This window comes from Megascapheus bottae, chromosome 14 (assembly GCF_031878675.1).
Source record: "Megascapheus bottae isolate mThoBot1 chromosome 14, mThoBot2.hap1, whole genome shotgun sequence".
In the NCBI taxonomy this organism is placed as follows: Eukaryota; Metazoa; Chordata; class Mammalia; order Rodentia; family Geomyidae; genus Megascapheus; species Megascapheus bottae.
Genome location: NC_143522.1, coordinates 23,508,124 through 23,535,972, shown reverse-complemented (window position 1 = coordinate 23,535,972; position 27,849 = coordinate 23,508,124). Strand labels below are relative to the sequence as shown.

General features: G+C 51.0%; 1 protein-coding gene across 4 annotated transcripts in view; it reads left to right on the top strand.

The window, feature by feature from the left end:
- Nucleotides 1-7,215: 7,215 nt before the first annotated feature.
- Nucleotides 7,216-27,849, top strand: part of Ttc7b (tetratricopeptide repeat domain 7B) — a 188,645-nt gene continuing 168,011 nt past the window's right edge. For 2 of the 4 annotated variants that reach the window (XM_090344704.1, XM_090344699.1), the window contains exons 1-2: nt 7,217-7,406; nt 27,693-27,847. In XM_090344704.1, coding sequence (XP_090200830.1) covers nt 7,286-7,406; nt 27,693-27,847 — 276 coding nt within the window. In that variant the 5' untranslated portion in view covers nt 7,217-7,285. Of the gene's footprint in view, nt 7,407-27,692; nt 27,848-27,849 lie in introns of all 4 variants that reach the window. The other 2 variants (XM_090344701.1, XM_090344700.1) reach the window with 2 other exon arrangements.

Here is a 27,849-nt window from a genome sequence, read left to right as displayed (position 1 = left end):
ACTCACCACCCAGGGGCCCCATGTGGGCAGGGGTGAAATGAACCAAAAATGGGTAACAGCTCTTAGGTAAGGAGCCAGGCTGGACAGCTGGGCAGTGGAGACCAAGGCCGGGCATACCCAGGATGGGGTGGGTGCAGACTCCAGCAGCACTGCCTGCCCCACTTGCAAAGCTTGCCCCAACAAATGGCCTAATGTCTTTAAGACAGAGGTGGCTGCCACTCTCCCATATCTGGTCTCTAAGAGGCATCAGTTGGCAGTGCCGAGGCTGCCTGCCCTCATCATAGCCACAGGGAGACTGGCACACCAAATGCCTGTCTTTCCTAGCATCGCCAGTGGGAAGGGGGTGCTACTAACACACAAAGGAAAGGAGATTGAGATCCCAGCTGCTCAGCACAGCCTGACAGAGGGCCACTCCGCCTCCCCAAAGAAGGTCTGTCTCTTCCACTGCCCACCTTCTCCAGCCAGCACCGTGCTTCAGCTGCCATGGCTGCCCCAGTGGCCCAGTCTGTGCACAGTGCTCAGGACAGGATTTTCTGTGGGCTAAGGGTGCTCTGGACTGCAGTAAAATGAAGGCTGCAGCAGTTCCTAGAAACATCTTAAAAGAGGCATCTGTGGATGCAGACATGAATAGCTCCTATGTGTAATCCTAGCTACTTAGGAGGGTGAGCTCTGAGGATCACTGTTCAAAGCCAGCCCAGGCAGGAAAGTCCATGAGACCTTATCCCTAGTTAACCAGCAAAAAAACTGAAGTAGGGTTGTGCCAACCTGCAGTAAACGATCTAAGGGACAGCTCCAGGTTCTGAGTTCAAGCTCCAGGAAACACACACATACCACACACACACACTTAGATAGAGCCAGCCTAGCCAAATGCCTGCTTCACCCTCCAGATGAGGCAGGGGGCAGCTCCTTCCTGCTGACCACACACAATTTTGGGCAGGATTCTGAAAATAAAAACAAGTTATTAAAAGCAATGAAGCCTATGCTGACTTTACTGCTATGCTGTGGGCAGAGTCTCGATACTGAGACTCAAGGTCATGACCTGAGTGTCCCAGGGATGTGGAAAGACCCAGGGCTCTGTGCTATTGTCCCCAGTGTCCCACTGTCTGGCCATAACCATCTGGGCAAGTCTCCTTGGAAGCAAGACAAAGGGTTGAGTGGTCCCCATGTGACACGGGTTTTACCCAGCGGAAAGACAAGAAGACTGGCCCTTGGAGATCTTACTCCATGTCCTTCCATGGTTCAAGTGGTTCATGAATCAGCCTGTTTGAATAGATTCGAACAAAGCAAATCAACCCTACACTCTCACAAGGTGAGAGTTTTCCCCCAAATAAGTAAAGCAGTCTCCAGGGTGGATAGGACTCTCCTCCACACACCCCCTGAGCATTTCTTTCCTCTCTGAAGGAGGGATGGGCCTTGTGGGCCTGAGTCACTGGACCCCTAGCTCCCAGCTCCCAGGGTGGGAGAAAGCAGGACCGGAGTGCAGGCCCCGTGGCCTCCCGCTGCACTGCCCCGCCCTGCCGCTGAGGAACCGCCAATGAGGGGCTGAGGGAACTGTATGACCTCATCAGCAGGCACTCTCATTGGCTGCCACCACTGTGGCTCTGCCTATCCCTTCAAAGCTGGGGGAAGCAGCGCAGCAGAGCCCAGCGCCCTCTCCACTCCCCCACTCTCCTCCCACCAAGACACTAGGTTCCCAGGCTGCTCTGCCTGACGGGGAGGCTTTTGGAAAATGCAAACAACAAATCCCCTTGAAGGAAAAGCGCCTTCAGATCAAGCGCCAGCCCAAGAGGGCTGGCGTCCTAAACTGAGCTCGCCAGTGCCGTGCCTTTGGGAGGTAGCTGATTCTTTGATCTTCCCCCTTTCTTTCCTTAATAACTGCCAAATTGAACTTATTTTCATCAGAGATTTAAACTGTGCTTCTCAGTGGATGAATTTCTTGCTCCCGACCTGACTATGATCATCAATTCCTCTAATATTTACCAGGGAATTAACAGGACACCAGGGAGAGACACAACGTTTCAGGGGCATGCAACAGGGCAGAGAAAATCAAATCCTTGTCTCATTATCTCCCCCCTCCTTTAAATGAAACAAAACAAAAACTTCAACAGTTTGCCAATCCAATTCCCTAGGAACTCATCCTCTTGTGCATTCCTGGGTCCTGATTTCTCTTTGGTCGCCGGGGTCAGGCTCATTTGTGGGTGGGTGTGTGCTTGTACACTGGGGATTAAGTCCAGGTCTTTATTCAAGTCAAGCACAATTCTACCACTGCGTCACACTCTCAGCACAACTTCATGTGTTTCCTTATATGTCTTAATCTAACCTCTCCATGTGTGTTCTTACATGTCTAGTTTCCTAGGAAGCTGAAAAATCAGTTGTATTTGCTCTTAGCAGCAATCTAATCTTGTAGTAGGTTGGCTTTAAACTTGTGATCCTCCTGCCTCGGCCGCCTGAGTGCTGAGATTACAAGGGTGGCAGGCACCACCACACAGTGTTAAACCAAGCCACTTGTTACGATGGCCAAAACAAAGGCAAGGTCAGTATGGATGAGGGTGAAATTCCAAGCTGGACAGGAGGATACTTCACTCAGTCATAACCAGAAGGCCAACAAGCAAAAGAGCCAGCCAAGAGTAAAGATGCCAAGCACAAAGTCACTGAGCACCCAAAGCTCAAAGCATCCAGTGTCTTCTTCCCATAGAGTCTGCACAGATCGTTCTCAGGGCACACAAGTGTGCAAAGATGCACACAGTGTTGTGGATGACAGCCGTCAAGGTTTCCTCTCTCTGGTACCAAGTCCATGGCCACCTGAGCAAAAGAGATTTCAGCTAAGGACCACATTAGCTTAGCATGCATCATGGCACTGGGAACAGGGTCTTGTGGAATGGCTTCCATGTCAATGAGTATTGGCACGGAGCTCACACAGTGGGCTTCATTAGCCAAGGTAGCCATAGTACCCAGCAGCACGACATGGTCTAGACCTTCAAAGCTGAAGGTCACACTCTAACCATATGAATGAGGGTCACACCATGCTGGGGTCCTCCCTGACCAACCTGCCTGTTCCCTGCAGGTGTCAATGAACGGGAAATTACAAGTGCCAACTATGACACCTGCAATGAGACCATCCAGCCAGTTACCCATTCTTTGCTGAGGATACAAGAGGCCTTGGGAAGTAAGGCAGGGGATCCCGTCAGCCCTGGAAAGGGGTGGGACCCATAGCCAAATCTGAATTCATACTCAGAAACCCTGCTCCAAATCCCTGCATGGATGAGGCTCTTGTGAACAGCAGCACTGTTCATGGAAGCGAGCCTGGGGACTTGGAGTCTGATAAGGCTGTTACAGGGGTCGGGAACATCTGGCCCCTTGGCAAAATCATGTGGCACTGGACAAGACAGACACAGATGCTTCGTGTCATCTACCTGTTCTGATAATTTTGTATGGCCCATAATAATGTTACAAATATTCAAATAGCCCTTGGCAGGGGAAAAAAAGGTTCTCTATTGGATAGATGTATGGCTGGATAATTCCAGTGGGACATAGGCACACCACAGAATATTACACACCAGAGAAAAGGAGGGAGAACTTTAGGTTATAACAGGAGTTCAGGAACAGAATGATCAGAAGAGTAAGTTGCAGAGTCCAATATCATGTTTAGAAAGCTGAAAAACAAGCAAAACTATACAATATCCCATATAGAGCCATAGTCACATGTAATAAGTAGCAGAAAGGAAATTTGGTGATTAGCTAGTGCTAATGGCTCATGCCTGAAATCCTCAGAAGGCACAGTTTGAACTCAGCCAAGACAGGAAAGTCCATGAGACTCATATCCAGTTAACCACTAAAAAGCCAAAAGTGAGCTAGGTGCGGTGTAATGCTTGTAACCCTAGCTACTCAGGAGGCTGAGATCTGAGGATTTCAAAGCCAGCCCAGGCACTAAAGTCCATGAGACTCTTACCTTCTATTAACCACCAGAAAACCAGAAGTGGTGCTGTGACTCAAGGGGTAGGGCGGTAGCCTTGAGCTGAAGAGCTCAGGAACAATGCCCAGGCCCAGAGTTCAAGTCCCATATCTGACAAAAAAAAAAAGCCAGAAGTGAAGCTACGATTCAAGATCTAGAGCACTAGGTTTGAGCAAAAAAGATCGCAGATAGTGTTCTGGCTCTGAGTTCAAGCCCTAGGACTGGCTCCAAAAAGGAGGAGGGGAAGGAGGAAAAGGAAGAAGAGAAAGAAGAGGAGGAGGGAGGAGGAACAGGAGGAGGGGAGAAGGGGGAGAAGGAGGAGGAAGAGGAGGGGAAGAGAAGCAGGAGAAGGAGGAGGAGGGAGAGGAGGAGGGGGAGGAGCAGGAGGAGGGGGAGAAGGAGGTGAGAAGAATTTTAAAATAGTGTTCATCTTCCTGTTTTACCATCTACGCAGCTCTTGATTGTATATATTTTTCTAGAAATCAACAGTACAGAATTTAAAGCCAGCCAAAGGCACAGCAGCCCTCATTGCTCACACTCCAGGTCTTCAAGCCAGCCAAAGGCACAGCAGCCCTCATTGCTCACGCTCCAGGTCTTCAAGCCATGGTGAGGTTTCAGGTTCCCTGGGGCCTTGCTGTAGCTGCCACCCACAGCACCAGCTGTCTCTGGATTATGCCTGAGAGGGCTGAGGCCGTTCCCTGGCTTTGCAGACAGATGACAGCGCGGTGCCCTGGCAGGGCAAGGTCAAAAGCTAGAAGTGATTTCCCTCCTTGTGAGAACACAAAGTCTCTCTTTTCCTACTTTGGGTTTTCAGCTCCCCTGAATCCAGAGCCATTGATTTTGGTGAAGAAATCCCACTCTGCTTTGTGTATATCTATTGGATGGCATCTGGCTAGTCCCAGCTCACTACTTTCCTGTCGCTCATTTATTCACTCACCATACAGACATTTGGGCCTGGCTCAGTGGCACACTCCTTTAATTCCAACTATACACGAGATGGAGATGGGAAGATCTTATTCTGAAGCAAGTTCAGGCCAAATGTTGGTGAGACCCTATCCCCAAGATAAGCTGGTGGCTTATACCTGTGACCTCAGTTACAGGGGAAGCAGAAATAGAACTCTAGACTAAGCCTAGCTCTTGGCAAAAATGGAAAGGATTTATCTGAAAAATAACTAATGCCCCAAGTGGTAGAATGCCTGCTTAGCAAGCAACAGGTCCTGATTTTAAAGCTCAATATTGCTAAAAAAAAAAAAAAAGACAAAAGGAGTAACAACAAAAAGACCAAACAACAACAAAAAGAGCGTACCAAGCACTTCTATGTGTTGAGCACTGTTCTTATTGCTTGGAATGTAGAAATGAACAAAAACACACGGACAGGAGGCAAGCCATGTAAATTAGCAAACACAAAGCAGGTGGGGACTAAAAGAAAAGTAGAACAGAGTAAGGGGAGGAGAAGGGAATGGGAGAGGGAGTTTAGACTGGGTGGTTAGAAAAGCCTGGAGGACACCGTCTAGGGATGAGGCATGGGTACTGGGGAAAACCCTTCTAGGCCACGCTTGCCCAGGCTGAGCCACCCTACCCCAATCTCTCTCCATCAAGCCCTCTCCCCTTGTTCATCTCTTCCTCTGTTCTAGATGTACAGGAACTCTGTGGTTTGGGGAGGCGGGGAGAGGCTGTAGGGGGTCTGGGAAGTTTCTAGATCACATAAGTTACCCATTGGCTCTGACATTTGATCTGAACCTGGGCCTTCTCCACTGCTCCTGGCAACCCCACGTTCACAGGAGCTCACCTCCATTTTTCCAACTGCTTTCTTTCATGCCAGGGGTTCCCAGGACCGGATGGGGCTGATAGGCTGCCTCAGATGTCAGCCTTCTGAGGAGCTAGGATTACAAGCATGAGCCACCAGGGCCTGGCTTGTCTAGTTCATTTTCAACATAGTATCTAGTGAGTACCACTGCTGCATTTGTTCATTCTTTATCCCCCCCCATTTCTTTTCCCTCCCTTGGCCCCAAAACGGATAACAAGCAAACAAGACAAAAAGAAATAAAACCCACCTCTTATTTTCATACTTTTGCATTTATTTCAATATTATTTCATATGATCAGAGGCACAGAGGAATTGTGCTGACTTGGTATTTCTTACTGGCTTTTTTTTTTTTTCACTCAAAGCTGGTGTTCTAGCACGTGAGCCACAGCTCCCTTTCCAACTTTTTGTTGGTCAACTGGAGATAAAAGAGTCTCACAGACTTTTCTACCTGGTTGACTTTGAACCTTTGGATCCTCAGATCTCAGCCTACTGAGTGGCTTGGATTACAGGCATGAGCCACAGACCCTCTCTTCCCATTTCTTAATGACATTGCTACTTTACTCCAGCACCATCTCTGTCTCATTTCAATATGCCATGACCCTCTTTTGTGAAAAGCCGTGTCTGGTGTCTGATCTCACCTTGGGGAAAGGTCTTATTCATTCCCCTGACTGGAATGTAAGCTCCACAAGGTGGGAATTCGTTGTTGTTGTTGTTTATTTTAGTTCAGGGCTCTCTTTTCCCAGCACTAAGAATATGGTAGCTCGCCCAAGGCGTTATGCCAGAGTGCATAGCTGGGGAATAAGGGCACATACTGAAGAATGCATTTGTAGCTCAGTCTTCACCCCAAGACAAGGAACCCCAGGGGTTCCCCCAGGTGCCCTGGAGCAGGCCCCTGAGCCTGCTGCAGCTCATTTCCACAGACATTTGCAGAAACCTCTGGCAGGTGTCCGAGATGGATGAGTCTCCACCCACTTCTGGCCAGACTAGGGGCCAGAGGGGCCCCTCAAGAGGGGCACAGGCTGGCCGAGGGGTAAGGAGCCACAGACATCCCGCGAGAGCTCACCACCCCCAAGACCGGGTCACTAGGCCAGGGACCCTCCCGGCTCACCCCATTCCCGGAGTCCGGCCCCCCGTTTGTCCTCTTGCGCATCCTGACTCTGGCCCCCCTCCCCTGCCCCGCTCCGCGGCCCCCACCCCATGGGACCCCAGGCCTTCCGCCCCGCCCTGCGGGCTCGGCCCGCTCCAGCCCCGACCCCCCGGCCCCAGCCCCGGCCCCGTCGCGGTGCAGCTCCGGCCCTGGCCGGCAGGGGCCGCTCCTCGCGGCGCCCGGGGCCCCGCCGCGCCCGCCGCCGCCCGCTCCCCGCCCCTTCCCGGCCGGCGCTCCCGTTACGCCGCGGAGCCGGGAGCCCGGAGCCCGGAGCCCGAGCCCGGGGTGGGCGGCAGCGGGAGGCGGCGCGGGGCCCGGCGGCGGCGGCCTGCGGGGCCTGCGGGGCCTGCGGGGCGCGCGCCGGGCCAGGCCGGGCCGCGATGGCGACCAGGAAGGCGGGCTCGCGGCTGGAGACGGAGATCGAGCGCTGCCGCTCCGAGTGCCAGTGGGAGCGGATCCCGGAGCTGGTCAAGCAGCTGTCGGCCAAGCTCATCGCCAACGGTGAGCGCGGGCGCGGGGGCGCCGGGGCTGCGGGGGGCGCCGCGGCCTCCACTCGCCGGGCCCCGAGGCTCGGGCAGGGGCGCGACCGGGCCGCGAGCCGCAGGCCCCGGGGGCGGTGCGCGGGCCAGGCCCGTGGGGGGCCCCGGGGTCCCCCCGCCGCGGTCCCGCGGTGTGGGGTCCGGACACCGGGTTGGGGGGGGTCGTCCCGGAAGTGAGGCTTGCGGGGCGGCTTCTGGCGTGGCCGGGGTGCAGGGGGCGCGGGGGGTCGCTGCTGGGGCAGACCCAGGGCAGGGGCTGCCGGCCTGGCTTCTGGGAAGTTGGAGGTGCTGGAGGCTGCCGGCCTCGGGACCTGGGTGGGGGCGGATGTGGAGGGGAGGGGGCACCAGAGAGCGCAGGCGGTCCTGGGAACGCGGGTGTTGTCAGCATATGGTGTCCCAGGGCCCCACGGCAGGAGCTCAGACTTGGGAGCACATGCGGGGGGGGGGGGAGGTGACAGGTTGAGGTGTGCGTCCTGTGTGTCAGAGAATCCCGTGGCAAGGCAGGCGACCTGGCGAGGTCAGGGTTGGGAGCATAGGGGAAACAGAGTCAGGAGTCAGGAGGGAGGAGCACGTTGGGGGGTGGAGGTGACAGGTGAATGTTGGGAGACACACCGGGCTGTGGGCGAGGGGCTTGAGCCTAGAGGAGCAGCGGGGGGAGGGGGGAGCCCCGTCCTCTGGAGTTGATCCGTGTGACCCCAGTGACTGAACTGCCTCTTCCAACCCATGGAATCAAAATTGCAGCCAAAATCCCATTCTGGAGCACAGCTCCACGTGGCCTTATTTGTTTTGGAAGCAAGTATGGTTAGTATTTGCTTGTCTTTTCGTACCCGCCAAAACCACAAGCTCCTGGAGACTAATGTGAGAGAGAGAGAGAGGGCAGAGGTTTCTGTCCTACTTCATGTCTGGCTTCCCAAAGATGTGAGAGCAGATGTGGGCTGAAGAAATGAGTCCAAGCGAATGAATGAATGAATGAATGAATGATACTGCTCTTTCTGCACTCTTTCCAGTCTTTCTACCCTAAGTTACCCAGAAAGAGGCATGTTACATGTCTACTTCAGTTTGTCTTTTATGCAGTGATATCTCCAATGAGAACTTGGTTTTGCATACTCTCAGCTATGGTTCGTTGCTTTGGGTTATGTTTTATGGGTAAATGTAGGGACCCCAATGATATGAGGATCATGGAGGAAATACAGCCACTCCCTGGTGTCAGTTTGGTGGAAAATGTTGACTCTTTCTGTTAAGTCAGCATTAGAAGGTGTTTAATCCCCAAGGCTGAGACAGCGTGACCTTGCCCTCTTTCTAAGACTCCCTGGCTCTTCCCTCTTGCCTCTTCTGCCCATACCTCTAGCATTTTCTCTTCTCAAAGTTACACGTTCTGGCTCGACTCACTTCCCAGCTGTGTGGCATCATGGTTCCTTTTGTGCAGGTGGATGCTAGGATTAGACGTGTTCATTAGTGAAACTTGTGTTTTTCTTCCCAGGTCCTCTGGTTCTCTCTCCTCACATTCATTCATGGTGTACAAGCACACTTGTGCCGCCACAGAACTGTGGTGAATGTGCCAAGGAAGACCCTGTCCTGGTGCCCTTGGCCTCAGATGGCTGACAAGCAAATGTGAAAAGTTTTAAATTAAACAGGGGCAATAGTAACAAGTTGGTTAGAAGAAAACAGATGAGTTAATGTGGCGAAGAGCGATGGATGGGAGCAGGGGGAGGAACTCAAGAAGGACTGGGGAGCTAAACTTCTGAGCCCTTGAAGGGCTCAGCTTTCTTCCCAGGGCCTGGTTCATGAGTAGGACTTAGTTAGGATGAGTAGATTGCTGTGGGCCCTGGGTCTGTGTCCGGGTTCAGTGCTGGGAGATAGATATTTGTTCCAGAGACTCACTTGATGAGCAGCAATAGGAGATGGTGTAAGGTCACTTAGAAAGGTCAAAGAGACTGCTCAGAAAGAAGACAAGAAGTAAAGCAAAGAAAGAGATGAAATAAAGCAGAACTCCTGTGGTTGTTCGTTAGGACACAGAGAAACACTTGAAAGTAGGTCCTCTTCTTGGGCTGCTTGGGCTCTTTGGCCCGGTGAGACTTCTTTGCTCCCCCTTGGACCCTCTTGAGTGTGATAGACAAGTTCTGGCAGCATCTGCAACATCTTTCAGTTCAAGTATTTGCTGTTTGAAATAAGTTTTCCTTTGTCGTATTTGCTGTTTGAAATAAGTTTTCCGTTGTCATATGAGGACAGTTAGGTTGGAAAGAGCCACAGGCAGTGGAGAGTGCTCAAGTCTGCCAGCCAGACTGGGTGGGGCCTGAGTCCTGGTCCAGGTCAAATCACATTACTGTCTGAGCTTCATTCCTTCATTTTTAGAAAGGGAACTCAAAGATATTGCATGCAGGGACTAAGAATTTCAGAGGATCTCATGTTCCCTAGGGCTAGTCTGAAGCCCCAGGGGATATGAACAAACTCACTCCATGAGCTTGTCATTCATTCATTCATCCATCCATCTATCCATTCTTCAAATTTGGAGTGTATGTACTAGCCACTGTTGGACATTGGGGATAAACAAGTGAACCAAACAGACACAAAGGACATACCCCTACCTTTCATGAAGCCCATAGTCCATGGCAACAGGACTAGGGGACCGATAATAAGATCAAATGAAGTGACAGATAGGAAATGTTGATGGTGGTGAGGTCCTATCAGAAGAACTGAGGGCCAGGAGGAGTTGGAGTTTGAGGGTATGGGAACTCTAGGGGCTAACAAGGTGGCTTGGGAAGATCCTACAGAAAGGTGAATGGGGATGTCCCTGCTGAAAAGGCTTCATCTGAGGTAAGAGGGGCTAAGAAGTCATCTCCAGGAAGGGGGGGACTTCAAGGCAGAGGCGGGGGTCAGGGTGAGGTGGGGTAAGGGCGGGTCCTGCAGGACCATGAGTAAGCCTTTGGCTTTTCTTTGCAAGAGCTGGAGCCTTCAGAGGACTGGCAGTCACCCTGGTCGTTGACTCCACACCACACCTCAGCTCTTGGGAAGTCACACAGCGGCTCACTCCCTTGGGGACTCAGAGCAAGTGGCCACATTCAGAGTGGGCCTGCTCCAGCCTGGCTCTTGAGATAAACTGGTTCCAACATGTTGCCAAGAGGTAGATCAGGAAGGTCAAATGCCAAGAAGGGAATGGAAGCACAAATCTGTTTTCTGCCTCTGGTCCCCTGTGGTCAGCAGCGTGGTCTTAAAACACTGAGGCTGTGGTAGCTGGCTCTGTGCCAGGCCTCAGCAAGTCCTGACAAGAGAGTGATCATGTAAGCTCAGGGTGTGGGAGAAGGGCGTATTCAAGTCTGGTCTCTTCTACCTGGAGGGTGGTCTGGCATCACCTGGGTATGTGGAGAGTTCAGACTCCTGGGTGCACACGAGATCTGTGGGGTAAGAACCACACTGAAGTCTGAGGTGCTCTGATTGGAGCTGAGGTAGCAGCCAGTGATCCAAGGGTTGGGATGGAGAACCAGCAGGCCTTGGCTTCTGGGGCCCCCAGGATCCTCCTGGGCTTTGGGAGACACTCAATTGTCTTCTCTTCGCAGAATGCCCCCTTTCTGCTTCCCAATGTGAGTTTTACCATTGCATATGGAGTGTAGTGGTCTGTCACCTGGGCTCATATCAACTCTCCTGTAGCTGGCTGGGTGACCTCAAGTCAGTACTTAACCTCTCTGTGCCTGCCCTCCCCATTAGTGAAGTAGGGTTAATCACAGCTCCATTGAGGGCCCAGGGGAGTCATTGGGTTGCTGCCTTCAACCTCTGTACATGTAAACTAGTCTTCTTTTCTCCAGTCCCTCCCTGCCACCCTGGGCAAGGCAGACTAAGCTTGACGATTGCCTGCCTAAGAAAGAAAGGCAGGGACCAGCCATGACACATTGAGCTGGTTCCAGGTCAGGACTCCTGCCCATCCCAGCCCAGAAGTGGGAGCAGGCCTTCCAGGGACCCAGCAGCCCTCAGACAGCCCTCCCCTCCTAGGCAGTGTGCCTCCTTTCCTAGACCTGCTAATCTTCTTAGGCAGCTCCATTATTGACTCACTTAGGCCCCAAATGGTGGTTTCTACTTTAAGGGATCATGCCCAGACTCATTTGGCAAGATTTCAAGACATTTTGCTTCCCTCTTGGTAATGAGCTGGTAGGAAATAGTGGCTTTCTGGGCCTGTGTTTGGCATATATAACATATTGAACCATTGAGTGGCAGTAGGGTTGTCTTTTGCCCAGGGCTGTGGCTCTTGTTGTTTGAAGGAAGGGTGTGAGTGGTGTCATGGTTTCCCCTTCAGGAGTAGGGCTAGAGGGCCAGGGTGCTGGCCCATTCCCGGGTCCCTTCCCAAAAAGGGCAGGTCATGGGTGGCCTGTGAGACTTTGGAGACGGGTGTAATGGAGGCCCTGCTATGAAGTGAGGAGGTTGTACTGATGTTTCGCAATGGCTCTTGGGACATTTCCTGAGCCACAACAGACCACATGCAAGCCAGGTGTCCTCAGAAGGCAGGAAAGGGCCCTAGTGAGACCCATGCACCTGACCTTCTCAGGCCAGTATCCTGCTCTCACATTCGTGCTATCCTGTGTCCTCTGAAAGCCATGCCTTATGGCAGACCTTATAGTCTAAGTTTTGGATTGATGGCACAGAGCTGGGCATTGGGGCTCGTGGTGGTGGCAATCAAGGCAGAAGCACGGTGACTTCTTGTGGCTGAAGGCAGTAGGGGCTGGGATGGCCCCTCTCTTTCCAGCCTTGTACTGGGAGGACTTTTTGGCTCTGGATTCCTGGCATTCATCTGCTGGGTCAGCCAGCCTTTGCAGCACGTCCTTCTACCACCTTGGTGCCCTGCCCCTCTGCCCCCACCTCCCTTAGCTAGTTTGCATTCCTGGAATCTTGGCTCACCTTCCACCTTTGCTCACATCCTTCAGCTCTGGAATTCTCACTGCATATAAATAGCCTACCTGCCTGACTGTCTGGTTCTAGTTCCAGCTGTCCTTCCTTCACAGAAAAAGCAGTGACGTTAGAACCAGGTCAGACTTGGGAGATTATGTCATGTAGCAGTTTTCACACAGTGCTGTTGGGGAACCCCTGTGGGGACATGATTCAGGGCCTTGTTGTGATTGGGTAGCCAGGCTTCCTTCACTGGACCAGTTACCCTTTCCCCTGAGGCTTCTTTAGAAGGAAAGACTTCTTTTTGAAGAAAGGGAAGTATCTTCTTTAAAGCCTCCAGCCACCAAGTTTTTGGAGAGTTGGGAATTTCAAAAGTTGTTGATTAGGTATTGTGAACCTGTCGAAGCAGGGCCAAGCTTGGAAGTCAGGTGTAGGACTAAATGAAGGAAAGCCCAGAATTCCTCCAAGTTCTCCACATAGTGCCTATTACAGTAAGCACCAGTAGGACACCAGCTGGTGTCTGCTGTGCTACTGGTGAAGGACATTCCCGTCTCCCTTCTCCCAAGTCAGCACTGTTGCTCGCTCCTGCACCACCTCTCTTGGCTTGTGCCTTGTCTCTTCACCAAGCGACACTAGCTCCTAGATGGCTGAGGACCTTGGTTCTCTTTCAATGGCTCCACATCATAGAGATGAACTCATAGCACATTCTTGGCCTACCCATAAACTTTCATGAGCCAAGCCTCTGAGCAAATGGAACAGGCCCAAGGCTCAGGGTTTCTACAGTGCTCCACTCTTTCCGCATTAGGTTCTGGGTTGGTTCTATGTTCAGCTCATTCTTTGTGCTTCACTGTGGTTGGCCCTGGTTCCAACCTGGTATATTTGCCCTCCTGTGATTGGGTTATTTTCTTGCTTGTGCTTGGTTGAAGCACAAGCACATGACTTAGTTCCGGCCAATGAGACATCAGGAGAATCGTTTGCATTGTCTGGAGCTCCTGGGAAAGAGTTCTTCCTGCTAACAGGAAGGTCAGTCAGGGCCTCGGTGCATCTTTGAGCTGTTTTTGCTCCAGGCTAGAGCTCTACTGCTTTGAGCCACAGCTGCATTTCAGGTTTTCTGCTGGTTATTTGGAGATAAGAGTCTTATGCACTTTCCTGCCTGGACTGGCTTTGAATTACAATCCTCAGATCTCAGCCTCCTGAGTATCTAGGATTACAGGTATGAGCCACCAGCAAGTTTACATATATGTTTTGAAAGAGTGGACATGGTTTGCTCATGCCCTCAAGGTCTGGAGCTGTTCCTGTCTTGTGCCTATAAGTATGGCTGACCACACAGAGGGTGGCAGTGCAGACAGACAAGAAGAATAAGGCTGCTGAGTTGTTGACAGTGTGAAGCTTGGAGAAGCCCTTCTCTGGTCTCCCTGTTTTGTGATGTCATGGCCTTCCATGTGGAATCTTTTGTTTGGTTACTTGTGCAGATTTTAGCCATTTTACCTCCTCACTTTCTCAGAGCACTGCCTAGACAGTGTCCTGGGCATCAAAGCTCTGTGCACATGGGAAGGGCTTTTGCTCTTGACTCCTCTCTTCATGAGCTTGGGTTCCTGCCCCTCTGGGTGACCTCAGGCCTAGCAGGTGTTGAGGCATCATAGGCTTTTACCATGTGTAGAGGCTAGTGTACTTCTTGAAGAGTCCAGAAAGACAGAGGAGGTTTCCTGAGCGTTCTGAGAACTATTCCTTCAGCCACTGAGACAAGCACGTGGGACAGCTGGGTGCCATGGGTGCCATGTATAATCTGAAGGATTGCTACCATTCACCAAAATCCAAATTGTATGGCTGGAGTGGAGGTGCCAGAACTGTGCTGAAAATCTTTTCTGACTCTTTCAGAGCCCCCAGGCCTGGGATCAGGATACTCATGCTTTTGCCCTTCAAATGACCTTGCACACCGTTACTTGATCCTCTATAGTTTTAGTTTTAGCTCACCGGTGTTATGCTGGGCCAGTAGAGAAGAAGAGTGGACAACATTCCTTGATATGAACTTTTAGATGGATCTGAGGCAGTTGTCACAGTAATCTAATGACGTCAGGACTTATAATCTCAAGAAAGTAGACTGAGGCTTGGTGCTATCAACTGACCTGAATTCTAGTTTTTTTGTGACTGTTATTCTTGTAATGCACTAATGCAGTCTGATTACTCCAAACTGGTCAATCAGAAAATCACTGAGACAGCTTGTGGTCTAGATGACAGATCCCCCACTCCTAGAGGTCTGGATGCGGAGAGTATAAAATCTCATTCCACTCCCCTCTCTACACTAGGGCTTGAATTCAGGGCTGCATGTTCTCACTCAGCTTTCTTACTCATAGCTATTACTCTACCACTTGAGCCACACCTCTGGCAGGTGTTGTGCTGGTAATTTTGGGGGATGAAGTCTCTCAGACTCTTTTGCCCAGGTTGGTTTTGATTTGTGATCCTTCAGGGCCCATTTTCCTAAGTTGCTAGGATTATAGACATGAGCTACCACTGCCTGGCTTGGGGTCTGCATACTTAAGCCCCTAGGGAATGTCTAGTTTGCTGGGACTTGAAGCACTTTGAGTGACCCTGAAATAAAGGTCTCTGTACATTACAACAGACTTCCAGATGTTTCCTCTGGAGATGGCAATTCTCTTGGGCTTTTAGAGCCTCAGCTTGGAATCACAGTGCTTATTAGCATTTGATGAGTGCTTACTGTGCAGGCACAGCACCCAGTATCAGAGAGGCATCCGAAGAAACAGAATGACCAGGTTACCAGCCAGAGAAAATGAGTTCAGGACTCACAGAACCTCTGGGTAGCGGTGTTCCCTGGGGCTGTTGGCAGATCCCCACCAGACTGGAGCCCTGTGTGGCAGAAAGTCTTGGTGGTCAGGAAGCAGGACCCGGAGGGAAGCGGGAAGTGCCCCAGGTGTGCCACAAGGAGTCTGAGGACCAGACTTTAGACATGAGTGTCCCCATGGCCTGCAGTGTGACGATGTCACAGCTGAGTAACTGGAGTGCCCAGGCCAGGGTAGGCTATGTCGGTAGTAGGTAAGGAAGGCCTGGCTGAGCAACAGGAGGAACTTGGTGATGTCAGGGTAGCCAGTTCATCCCAGGTGGCTGGAGATCTTCTTGCTTTTGGCATATGTGTTCTAGAAGCCCTCTCAGCCCAGGCCAAGTGGGGTGCAGACCCGGAGAAGCCCCCTGCAGGTGGAGGAGGTATGTGATCAAAGGGAGGGAATCGGGTACAAGAGCAGCAGCGGCCATTGCCCTGCTGGGCCCAGGGTCCCTGCTAGCACGTGTCCTTGCACGCCAGCCCCACTTTGCTGTTCAGGAGTACTATGTGAGGAGGAGGGCTGGAGTAAAGAGGATGAGAAGGGGGAGGATAATGAATGTAATAAGGGGTGCAGCAGGGTGTGCCCCATTAAAGATAAATGGTGTTCATTGGGGCACAGCCCCCATACATGGATAACTGGGGCTTTCTGCCCACATCCCTCCTTGGCCAGCCTGCCTTAGCATGTGGGGTGCAGTATGTGTAATGGGGTCACAGGAATGTGGCCCCTGACTGTCAGTTCTACGAGGCCAATACTTTTGCATGGTTTTGTTTCTTTGCTGGTTGGTATTGGCGCCTGAACTCAGGGACTAGACCTGCCAGGCAGGTACTCTACCACTTGACTTACGTCCTCAACCCTTTTTTGTTTTTTTGCCTGAGTTATTTTTAGGGGTAGGGTTTTACATTTTTACCTGGGGCCTGTCTCTACCAACACGCTTCTGCTTACCTAAGGTTATAGACGTGACCACCACTCCCAGAGTTGGTTGAGATAGGGTCTTACTTTACCTGGCTATAGTCTTGATGACTGGAATGACTTTTTCTCAGCTGTCCTACACACTTAACGTGGGGTGAGTCTGGCTGACCCTCTTTGTCTGTGGCTCTCATGGAGTGGCACAGTGCTGGGCTCTGGGTTCCCTTTGCTGCTGTCTTTGTCCCTCTTCTCTCTACACGTGTTGTGCCATGAAGCCTACTGAAAAGCAGACTGCCTCTCAAGTTCGCCAGCCCCTAGCAGTGGCCGATCGATAAGGGCATTCTGTGTGAAGGAGAGGGTGGGTCTGTGATCTGCAGCAAATGCCCTCTCCCTCCCTAACTTATTACACCACGGAGTTGACTCCACGTTGACTTAGGTCCACAAGTCTAGGAAGTAGGGCCTCTGAGACTGTTGGCAATTGGCCCCACCCTCTGTGAAACCCTGTTTCTCCCCTACCCACCATTCTCTCCTCCTGGGTCTCAGGCCAGAGCCTCCCTCCTGCCTAGAGTCAAATTGGAGAGTTGTCATCAGACCTGGAGGATATCCCTCAGCCTCCAGGTCATAAATCCCTGACACTCTCCTGAGTATCCAGTGGCCTTTCCACCTATATCAAGATTCCTGCTCTCCATCCTCCACAGCTGTGCTCCTTGAGGGCTGGGTCTGGACCAGGGCTTTGACAGCAGATGCTGCTGCATCCGGTGGGTGGGTTTAACTGGGCTGTATGGAGCCTGCTTCCTGAGGCCCTTTCCAAGCCTCTGGGCTGGCCTGATAAGGATCCCTGCTACAGTCACTTCCTGCCCACTGAGCTCTGTGAACAGACCAGGTCAGGCCAGGCCACGCCTAGGGCACTGACTTTCAGTGGCTTTTTCTTTTCCTAGGTTAGATCTCCCTAGGGGAAGTGAGTGTGTGTATGCATTTGTGTATGTGTATGTGTATGCGTATGCACTGTGTGTGTGCATTCACACATCTGCTCAAGTGCGTAGACTGTGCCCAGCCTGCTCATCATTTGTGCCAGTGCCGTGGGAAAAAAAGTCTTTTTCTTCTCACGCGGGCGTCTCCCATCCCTGTCCCTCCAGCCTTAGGCAGTGTGTGGATGTAGAGAGGCTTTCTGGAATGGAGCCTCCACTCTGCCTACCAGGGTTTTCCAAGAATATCATTTCTGCCAACTTTGTTGGGGGCCTGTAGGCTTTGACTTTTGCCATCTTAGCTTTTCAGTCCTATGAACTGGGTCACAGTTCAAATGAAGACATGACAGGAGCCAGTCCTAGGCTAGGAACTGGCAGGCCTGGGTCTTGGTCCACATCATGGCCACCCAATGTGGAATGCTCTGGTGAGCCAAACCTCTTGAGACAAAGTCACAGAGCTGGGCTGTGTTCCCAAAAAGGAGACGTGTATGGGCTGATTTATTCCAGAAATACTTACTGAGTGCCTACAGTATGCCAAGCATGAATGAGAGCGTGCCAGGTTACGTTCTAAGGCTTTTCGCCTTCACTTCAGGGAAGGTCACATGGTACAGCTTACATTCCTAAACAGGGGGCCAGTGTGTATTTTGGGGTAGTGTTCCTTCTCAGGCCACTGCCCCACATTGCCCTCATCTGGCCTCAGCCCCGCTGCCTGGCCTGTCTGCTCTGTGCAGCAGCCTGCTTCTGGGGAGACCTCAGGGCCATCCCTGGTGCATACCCTGCTTTTTGCTGGGTTTGTGTTTGCATCTTCCAGGTTATTCTTCTCCCTCACCCCACCCCGCCACTTACTCCTTGCTCATGGCCTTACTGAGGGAACTAAGGTCCTTCTCCACTTGGCAGCACTGAACTTGTGGCTTCATTCCTCCCCCCTTCATGAAATAGTGACGTGGCCCTACTGTCCACCATCTCAGCCCTCCCAGTGGGCTTTAATCCCGCTTCACTCCTCGTCTGTCCTCTGTTAGTTTCCTGTGACCAGTGTAACAAGTCACCCCACATTTGCTGGCTTAAAATGTGTAAATGTATTTTCTTAGAATCCTGGAGGCCACAAGTTGGAAGTGGTCCCTTTTGTGGGCTCCAGGGTTGTCTCTGTTCTTGTGTTACCCACACTGTGAAGCTGTGCACATGGCCCAGGACCCCTTCCTCCAGCTCCAAAACCACCTGCCTCTCTCCCTGGTTTGGTGGTCACACTCCTCCCCGAGACAGACCCACAGCTGCCCTCCTTCCCATTACCCAGCAATCCAGAGTATCTTCTGTTACAACATGCCCAGCCTCCTCCGCAAAGCCCCACTTAGCATGTGAAATAAGATCCACAGCTTGCAGGGATCAGTGCAGACTTCCTCCAGGGCCATCAGTCCACATACCACACCTATAGTCCAGTCCACCGGCCAGTCTTATTTATGTCCTCAGCAGGGCCCTGTATCCAACACCTGACCTGCAGGATTCTACAAGATGTGTTACTCTGTCTCCTTTCTACACCGTTACCTTGCCCCATCCAAATTACTGTCACTGAAACCAGGTTTTTAGACCAGGCCTAGAATTGTAGGAGTCCCAAGTCAGGTCCAGCCACTGGCTCCCATATGCCAAATAAAGGATCATGGTGAAGGACAGAGGGAAGAGGTTTGTTACACAGCAGCTATGGGGAGACAGCGCTTTAGCACATCTCCAGTCGTCTTAGGGGTGAAGTCCCAGGCCACAGATGAGGGAAGCATGGCTGACCATGAGCTCAGCGTTCTTCTTTGGAGGAGTTCTGAAGAACTGCTCTCACTGTATTACCCTGAGACAGGGACAAGGTGACCTCCTGAGCTTTGGCTGTTTGCTTTAAGGTGATAAGGAGACATGCCTGTGTGAGGGGCAGTTTGTCTTCCCCATGAGATGACTATTTGAATCTTCTCTATCCTTCTGCAAACAGCTCAGTTCACAGGGCACAGAGACAAAGTTGGGGGCCTTTTAGTGAATTCAGAGGACCAGCAAAAGCAAAGTTGACTCTTCCATCACCTCTGATCTGACTACTGGTGGGATGCCCCCCCGAACCCCACTCCTTCTCTGACCAGTGAACAGAGGGAATTTGTCAAGTCTTAAATCAGAGTTAGAATGCATGCCAGCCTCTTGGCACTGTCTCTCCAGCATCCCCATCCCAGTGCCCTCTGCTCCAGCCTTGTGGTCATTTTCTAGCTTATCTGTCTTTCCTGTCTGGAGTGTGGGCACCCTAGGGGGTGTGGGCAGTCTCTGCCTCTCTCAGCCATATCTAGAAGTCCTGGCAGACACTAAGTGCTGGTGATGGGGGACTATGCAGGGTACCTGAGAGGCCGGGCCTGAGTGGGGGACGCTGGGGGAGCTGCTCCAGGGAGACCTGAAGGGTGTCTTAAAGGAGGTTGAAATCTGGCTGAAGGTTCCCTAGGGTGAGACACCTGGCCAGGGTCTCGGGAAGATGCTGAGGACCTGGAATTCGGAGCCCGGAGAGGCTGGTGGGCCAGGGGGACAGGAGATGATACCGCAGGAGTGAGTTGGATTTCACATGGTTACCCATATGAACTCCTCTAGAGGTAACATGAGCTGGGCCTCAAGATTTAGGGCACATTGGAGCATGGATCATCTTTCTTCCTTTGAAATGAACTGCCTGGGGCTAGGTGTGGTCTGCAATCCCAGCTCCGTGGGAAATGGACTTGGGAAGATCAAGGTTAAGACCAAACTTGGCAAAAAAAAAAAAAGTTAGATAAGCTGAGTGTGGTGATATATACCCGTAATCCCCGCTATGTGGTAAGACGATTGCAGTATGATGCTTGTAAAAACAGTGAGATCCTAGCTTGGAAATAACAAAATGGGCTGGAAGTATGTGGTGTGGCTCAGGGCGCAAACCCTAGTATCACCTAAAAATACAAGCACAAAACCCCTAACAAAACAAATGCAAAATAGAATAAAAAATTAAATGATTACCGCTTTGTGTAGCTAATGAGTATACATAATGTATTAGGGAAAAAGGCCTGGCGGGAGCTTCCCAACGTTACAGCGGAGTCTGAGAAATGATGAAATTCACAACCTATGTTTCATATGGCACGTGGCTCATCATAGAGTTGAAAAGTCATGAAGTTGGACTGTTGTAAATCAAGCCCTTCTGTAGTAAGAAATACTTGCCAACCCCTCATATGCCATCTCTGGGTCCTGCCACACCATTCTCAGGACTCCCAAGAGGTCTTTAGAAGTATCCTGTCATCGGTAGAGTCATAAGAAAGACATTACTTGTTTACACACAGTAAGACATCCTCCCTGACCTCTTTTGTCTCTTGCTCTTGTCACTTACGAGATTGTTTGCCATCAGCTCTTAGCTGGACTGTCCATGTGTGGAGCCTTGGCTAAGACAATTCCCCTCCTCTTCCTACCACCTTCCATTCACCGGTGGACTGATGTGGGCCAGGTGGATGCTGCCCAAGCATGCCCGGTGGGACCACAGAGAGCAAGAGGGAAGAAAGGGGAGTCACCTGCTCTCAGCATCTGTGTGCCAGAGCTGCTGTTGTACTATTGGACAGGGCCAGCCACACCCTGCATAGGCCAGGGAGCCACACAGCAGGTGAAGGGTGAAGATGCAGCTGCCTGGAGCTGTGTTTAGGTGCAGAAAGGATTCACTGTGTCCAGTTTCACTTTGTCACACAGGTCCGCCTTCAAGCACCTTGGAGGTTCCCTCCTCTCCCCTTCCCTTCTTTTCTTCTTTCTCTCCTTTCCTTCCCTTTCTCCCTTCCTTCCTCCCCCCATTTCTTTCTCCCTTCCTCTTTTCCTTCCTCTCTTTTTTGTGCTGGTGCTGGGGTTGAACTCAGGTCCTGTTCCAGGTGCTGTCCCTGGGCTTTTTCCACTCAAGTTAGCGATCTGCCATTTGAGCCACAGCTTTTGGGTGGTTAGTTTGAGATAAGAGTCTTCACAAAATTTCCTGCCTGGGTTAGCTTTGGTAACTACAGTTCCCCAGATCTCAGTTTCCTGAGTAGCTAGGATTGTAGGCTTGAGTCATTTGTGTTCAGCTCTTTATTCTTTAGAAAGAAAAAAAAAATACCAGCAGTGCTTTGGGTAGTAAACAGCCCTTTTACTCCTGAGTCCGTGTTCCAGGCTGCTGGGATCTGTGCTGTGTGGAAATGGAATTCCTGGGTCCAGTGGTCAGGTGACCAAAGAGTTATATAGAAATTTCTGTATTGCTCTGCAGATTTACACCCCTGCCAAGCACTTGGTGACTGGCTTGCACAGATACTGTTATCTGGGATTTACAAGAATCTTCCTAAAACCTGAGAAACAGAGAGCCTGGCTATATTTACCCAGTGACAAAAGGGACCTGAAGAACCAGCTCCTGATTGAATAGGGTTTGTTTATCCTCTTAGATCTCAGCTATACCGGAGGGTACAGCTTGCATATACCTAAGTGTGTCTCATTGACATAGAGTTGGGTAGCTGAGATTTTTGTGTTGGCATCAAGTACTCTTCCTTGAATAGAGAAGAAATCTTAAGGTGTTTTTTGTTGTTGTTGTTGTTGTTTTTTGTTTTTTGCCATTCTTGGACTTGAGCTCAGGGCCTGAGCCCTGTCCTTGGACTTTCTCAAGGCTAGAGCTCTACTACCTTCTATGTATGTGGTACATAGAAGTGCTAGGCAAGCACTCTACCACTAGGCTAAACTCCCAGCCCTGTTTGTTTGTTTTTTTGTATGGGTGCCAGGGCCTAGATGCTGTCCCTGAGTGTTTTGTTTTCTTTCTCAAGGCTAGTACTCTGTCACTTGAGCCACACCTCCATTTCTGGGTTTTTGGTGGTTAATTGGTGACTAGAGTCTCATGGACTATCCTGGGTGGGTTGGTTTCAAGCCATGACCTTCAAATCCCAGCTTCCTGAGTAGCTAGGATTCTTTCTCCTTACATTTGATCACAAGTGTTTGCCTCAGCTGCATCTGCTTCAAGGAAGCCCTGGTGAGGAGGTCACTTCAGGCACCAAAGAACAACCCATCTTGCCTGGGAGACCAAGCACCTGGGATGCTAAGAGCTGTGAGCACTGAGCTGTGCCAGCCATGGGCAGGGGAATCACATGTGAAGGGCTGAGCCAGAGCACCATGTCTCCCTATCGTAATGCTCATGCTCACCTAGACCAGGCTGCTTTCTGTTGGTTCTGTCTAAGCCACTGGGCAGCTGGATCCTGCCCTGAAAAGTGCCAGTGGGGAGGCAAGGCCGGCCTAGGCACCTCAGGTCCCTCCTCCTCCTAGCCCTGAGAGTCCTGGAATATAGAGGCAGATTCTAACCCCACTGTCCAGGTCCTGCTGCACAGGGCTTCAGTGCCTTAGCCAGGGTCATGCTACTGCTAGTGGAAGCCCAACTACTCCTGTGTGCCAGGGCCCAAGCAGTTAGTGCCTGGTATGCTGGAGGGAGGGGGTCGAGGAGATGGCCTGGGTTTCAGGCTCAGCTACAGGACTGTGAGTTCAGTCTGTTGCTTCCTCTCACATGCCTAGTTAGTTCCCTGCAGGCTGAAGGGCAACTCAGTCTCCCAGGGTTGTGCCTCAGCTTTCTGGCCTCACAATATTTTAACTGATCTAGGAAGTGGCAAAAGCTGTCAGTAAATAGTAGCTGATATTGTTCAGCATCTGTTTCATTCTGTATGTTTTATATGTAGTATGTGCAGAATGTACATATACATACATGTGGTCGGTACTCACACTAGCCACGCGAGCAAACCAAGACTGGTAGGCAAGGTTGCTGGGGTTCAGGGCCCAGGCTCCTGAGGCCCACGACCTTTCCTCCACAAGGTGGAAGTGCTGCCTGGGCTTCTCCATTCTGGGACACGTGAATAGCCCACCCACAGCCAGCTGTGCACCGCTCTGTGCACAGTGAGTGTATATATGTGGGCGAGCGGGGAACAGCTCACAGACGGTGGACGGTCCATCCCTGTGTCACATGCAGAAATTTTCAAGGCAGCCACAGGACTCTCTGTCCTCTGGTCTCCAGGATCTGTCATGTGGTGCCTGTTACTCCATCTTGGAGGAAAGTGAAAGCCTATTTTAACACTTTGATCTTCTGCTGCTTTATATTTAATTCTCTAATCCATCTGGAATTAATTTTCCGAGATGCCTTTGGTTCTTTCCCCATTGCACCTCACTAGTTTGGCATGTAGCTGGATAGTGATTGGGTGGTAAGAGGCGCCAAGGGCATGTCTGACTCATTTCTGGCTCGTGGGTGCTGAGCTGGGAGCTATGGGGTTTGACAGGTGCAGGCAGAGCTCGTGGGGTGCGTCTGGACCCCAGAGCCCTCCATCATTGGGCCAAGTCATCATTATCTGTAATTCTCTGCCCTCCTGGTGGGAGAAGGAGACACAGGGAATTTGCTTGCTTGCTTGCTTGATATCTCTCTCTCTCTCTCTCTCTCTCTCTCTCTCTCTCTCTCTCTCTCTCTCTCTGTCTCTCTCTCTCTCTCTCTCTCTCTCTCTTTCTCTCTCTCTGAAGTCAGAGTAAAATATAATTTGCTTGGAAGGCAAGTTGGAGCTTAGAAAGTTGAAATTTTTCAAAAATAGTTTTTGTAGCTAGTATGCTAAGCTTTGAGACGGTAAGCTCCTCACCCAGAGTAGACAGCTTTTTCTGGAACAAAGGAAATAATCTTCACCCACTGGCAAGAGCCCTCACCATCCCCCTCTTTCTTTAGAGCCCACGTGGAGTCCAGAGCTCCTGAGAGACTGGTCCTCCATTAGCCGTGGGCTGGTTCCTAATTCCAAGGGAAAACTTTCTCCTCCGAGGACTCTTAATGTGCTCCTGCTGGAGTTGGGCTGCCTCCTCCCCCTCAGCATCCAGATTCAGGCTTCTCCCCCTAGCCTGGAGGCACTCACTGTTGGAGTCGTTTTTACATTTCTCTTTAATGATGAGGGTTGTTTTTTTTTGCCAGACCTGGGGCCTGAGCACTGTTCTTGAGCTTTCTCAAGGCTAGAACTCTACCCCTTGAGCAACAGCACCACTTCTGGCTTTTTCTTTGTATGTGGTACCAAGGAATCAAACCTGGGCCTTAGGCGTGCTAGGCAAGCACTCTACCACTAGGCCAAACTCCTGGTCCCAGGGTTCTGTTTAAATGTCAACTTTACCCATTTAGTATGAAAAGCATCTGCAGAGTGTCAGTTGAGTCCTGCAGAATTCCACCTAGAAGCCATCGATCTTGAGGAGCAGTGTTGGCAAAGTGTTGTCACACAAGGGTTCTCAGCTAAAGCCAGTTTCCATCTTGGGAGGTTTGGTGAAGATACCAGTTTGGCCACTGTGAAGAAGGTCAGAAGAGCAGTGGTGTAAGAGCAAGGGAAAGTTACTGTTCCACCTGTAATAACTCAGCCGGTGCAGGGCTTGGGAGCAGCTCCTGGGTGTTAAGGACCAGGGCTGCTATGGCATGTTGTTCTGCTTTCATCCTGAGGTTTACAGTGGGTCCCCCACTGACCCCCATTCCACCAAGGAGGGTATAGAGACCTGGAGAGTGATCCATCTCTCAAGCAAGAGCCCAGCCCTTGTTTATGTCCCAAAGACCACGTCTTTGGCACCTGCAGCATCTGCTATCAGGGATCTTGGACCAATGGAGATCTTATACCAGAGAAATAAAGAGGAATAAGTACTTGGAACAGCTAGCAATGCCATAGCAGTTCAGGTGCCTCAGCCTGCCCCGAACCTATTGTCCACTACTTCTGGCACCAACTCTGTGCCAGACATGGTGTTCAGCCTGAGAGTGGCGTGACAAAGCACTTAGCTGGTCCTTCTTCCTTCTTCCTTATGACCTGCAGGGCAGGCAGATAAATGAATGCCCATCTAGGGTGGACAGGGATCCTGTTGTGGCTTGAGCATGAGGTAGAAGGCTAGCAGTGTCTGGGGGGTGGGTTTTTGAGTAGTAACAAATGGTGCCCTCCAGATCCTTGGGCTGGAAGCCTAGCACAGTGACCTTGTGGGCATTGGCCAGGACAGGGCTAGGACCCCTTTGCTGTGCTGAAGGCTCTGTAGCCATTGTACATCTCCCTGTTCTGATCACAGCTGGATTCCGGCCTTGTGCTGGGCTTGCCAACCCACTCTGCTCTCCATGTTTCTCCAGCAGCCTTGCTCTCCCAGCTTCTTCCTGCTGCCTAAGTCGTCCCGGTCCCTCAGCCTGCTGGCCCTTCTGGGCCAGGTTGCTGGCCCAGGTGTGTCCTGCTGGGTGTCTGTTTCCCTCTGGGGCTGTTTTGGCTGGAGTCCATGGCCCAGATGGCAATATGACTACTTTATCTGTTGGTATGGAGACTGAGTAATGTGCCCCATCCCATCGCGAGAACAAGTAGCAGGAGTCCGATCTGCTCCCATTCCTTTTGAGCCCTGAGTTGTGTCCTCTAGATACCTCTAGATGCAGGTGAAGGATCCTGTATCAGGGAGGCAGGAGAGTTAGGGCATAGAGCAGACCGGGGAATCCTCAGTGCAGGGAATAGAATTGCCCCCCGAAAAAGCTTAGGCTGTCGCTGGGCCTAAGGCATGCAGTGAGAATCAGATTTAAACCTAGGACCCAGAGCTGCACTCGCTGTTGTTCATCATTTTAATTTTAATTTTTGGGCTTGAACTAAGGCCTCACACTCTTGCTTGACATATTATTTCAAGGCTACTGCTCTATCACTTGAGCTCCACTTCTAGCTTTTTGGTTGAAGATAAGAGTCTCATGAACTTTCCTGCCCAGGCTGGCTTTGAACTGTGGTGCTCACATCTCAGCCTCTTGAGTAGCTAGGATTAGAGGCGTGAGCCAGTGGCACTCAGCTCTGTCAGGTATTTTGGTGGCTCTGTCTTTATGGGTGATGGTCTGCGCCTGTCTGTCCTCTCTAGTGCCGGGGCCAACCGGCAGCAAACCAGGGTTCGCAGATTGGGGTTCCTGAAATAGGGGGCAAGGACTAGGAAGAAATAGAAGAGAGACAGACACACCGGTCCCGGATGTCCGCAGTCCAGGTAAAGACTGCCGCGTTTATTTTTCACTCCAGCTTCTTCCCTCCTTGAGACCCAGGGAACTTCCAGGTGTTACATTCATATGGTAAATCTCAGGTCATTTAAACAGAATAAGGCCAGAAAACAATAAGACAATAAAGCCATTGTCTGATGCAAATCAAGGTACAGTTTGATTCCACTCTGGCTCCCAACACTCTAGCATTGCCACGTTGTCTTAGAGCGTTGAACGTTGCTGTGGCTACCTGGTTTTCTCTCCATATGCAGAGAATTTGCTTTTTTTTTTTTTTGGCCAGTCCTGGGGCTTGAATTCAGGGCCTAAGCACTGTCCTTGGGCTTTCTCAAGTCTAGAGCTGTACCACTTGAGCCATAGCACCACTTCCAGCTTTTTTCTATGTATGTGGTACTGAGGAATTGAACCTGGGTCCTTGTGCATGCTAGGCAAGCACTCTACCACTAGGCCAAACTTCCGGTCCTGTTTTGTTTTTTTTTTTTGAGTTAAAACATCCTCATGCTCAGTACCTTGGCCCTATTCTGGAGCCAGTTGGCCCTTACCAAGACTGTGGATCTCATCTTGAAGGTTTTTATTTGTTTTGTTTTGTTTTGTTTTGGTCTGTTAGTCCTGGGGCTTGAACTCAAGGCCTAGGTGCTGTCCTTGAGCTTTTTTTTTTTTTTTGCTCAAGGCTGGCACTCTACCACTTTGAGCCACAGTGCTGTGCATTTTTCTGGTGGTTAGCTAGAGGTGAGAGTTTCTTGCCTGGGCTAGCTTTGAACTATGATCTTCTGACTCCTGGGTGGCTAGGATTGATTACAGGCGGGAGCCACCAGTGTACAGCTAAGAAATTATTTTAGCTTCTCAGGAAATAGAGCAGTGCAGAGGCATCTAGGCCTGGCATTTGGGGTGAACTGATGAAGAGACACAGGAAGGGATCTTGTAACGCTCAGCTTTTGGTGGCTCCTCTGTGATTACTGTTTGAATTAATTATAAATCGCATGCACGACAGGCGAAGCTGTTCTCCTTGTAGGATAAGAGTCTTAAATCCAGATAAAACTGAAGTCCGTTTTGGCTCCTAGTTCCAGCTGAGGTTCTCCCGACACCCCAGCAATAACTTCCCATGGGTTGGAGACATATCCTTATAAACCTTTTAAAATGGACTTTATACTGTATTATAATTATGTTCTGTCCACCCTAGGTGGTAACTGCTCCATGTAATGAATGCACTCTTAAAAGTAAAAAACAAGAGAAAAATACTTCCACGGACATTCTGAGACCTCAGGCATGGGTAGTTTTGACTTTTAGATAGAAAGACAGCATATATTTGGGTCGCCTGGACACAGACCCCAGAAGAGGCAGTTCTCTTGCAAGTACATGACTGGGTTTTGTGTGTGTCTTATCCCAGGGTAGTTTCATTGTCTCCTTTCTGATCTTGAATTCTCCATATTAATACACCTCCATCTTTCTAGCATCAGCAAATGTATGGCAAAGGAATGACTGAGTGTGTGAACCAGCACTACGGGGCATCCCTTACTTTGGAACAGAGCTGACTATAAGAGGATCCCCACGTAGACCTGCTTACACAGGGTTCTAGAAGGGCCCTGAAGCACAGGTGGTCTTGAGGCCAGGGGTCCTTGGCCCCTTGGCGTTGGCCACTGCACAGGCCATTCCTGACTCCTTCTGTTTTGCAGATGATATGGCAGAACTCCTCCTGGGGGAGGCGAAGCTGGAGCAGCACCTGAAGGGACACCCCTTGAGGCAGGGGGCGAGTCCCCGAGGCCCCAGGCCCCAGCTGACTGAGGTCCGCAAGCACCTGACTGCAGCTCTGGATCGGGGGAACCTCAAGGT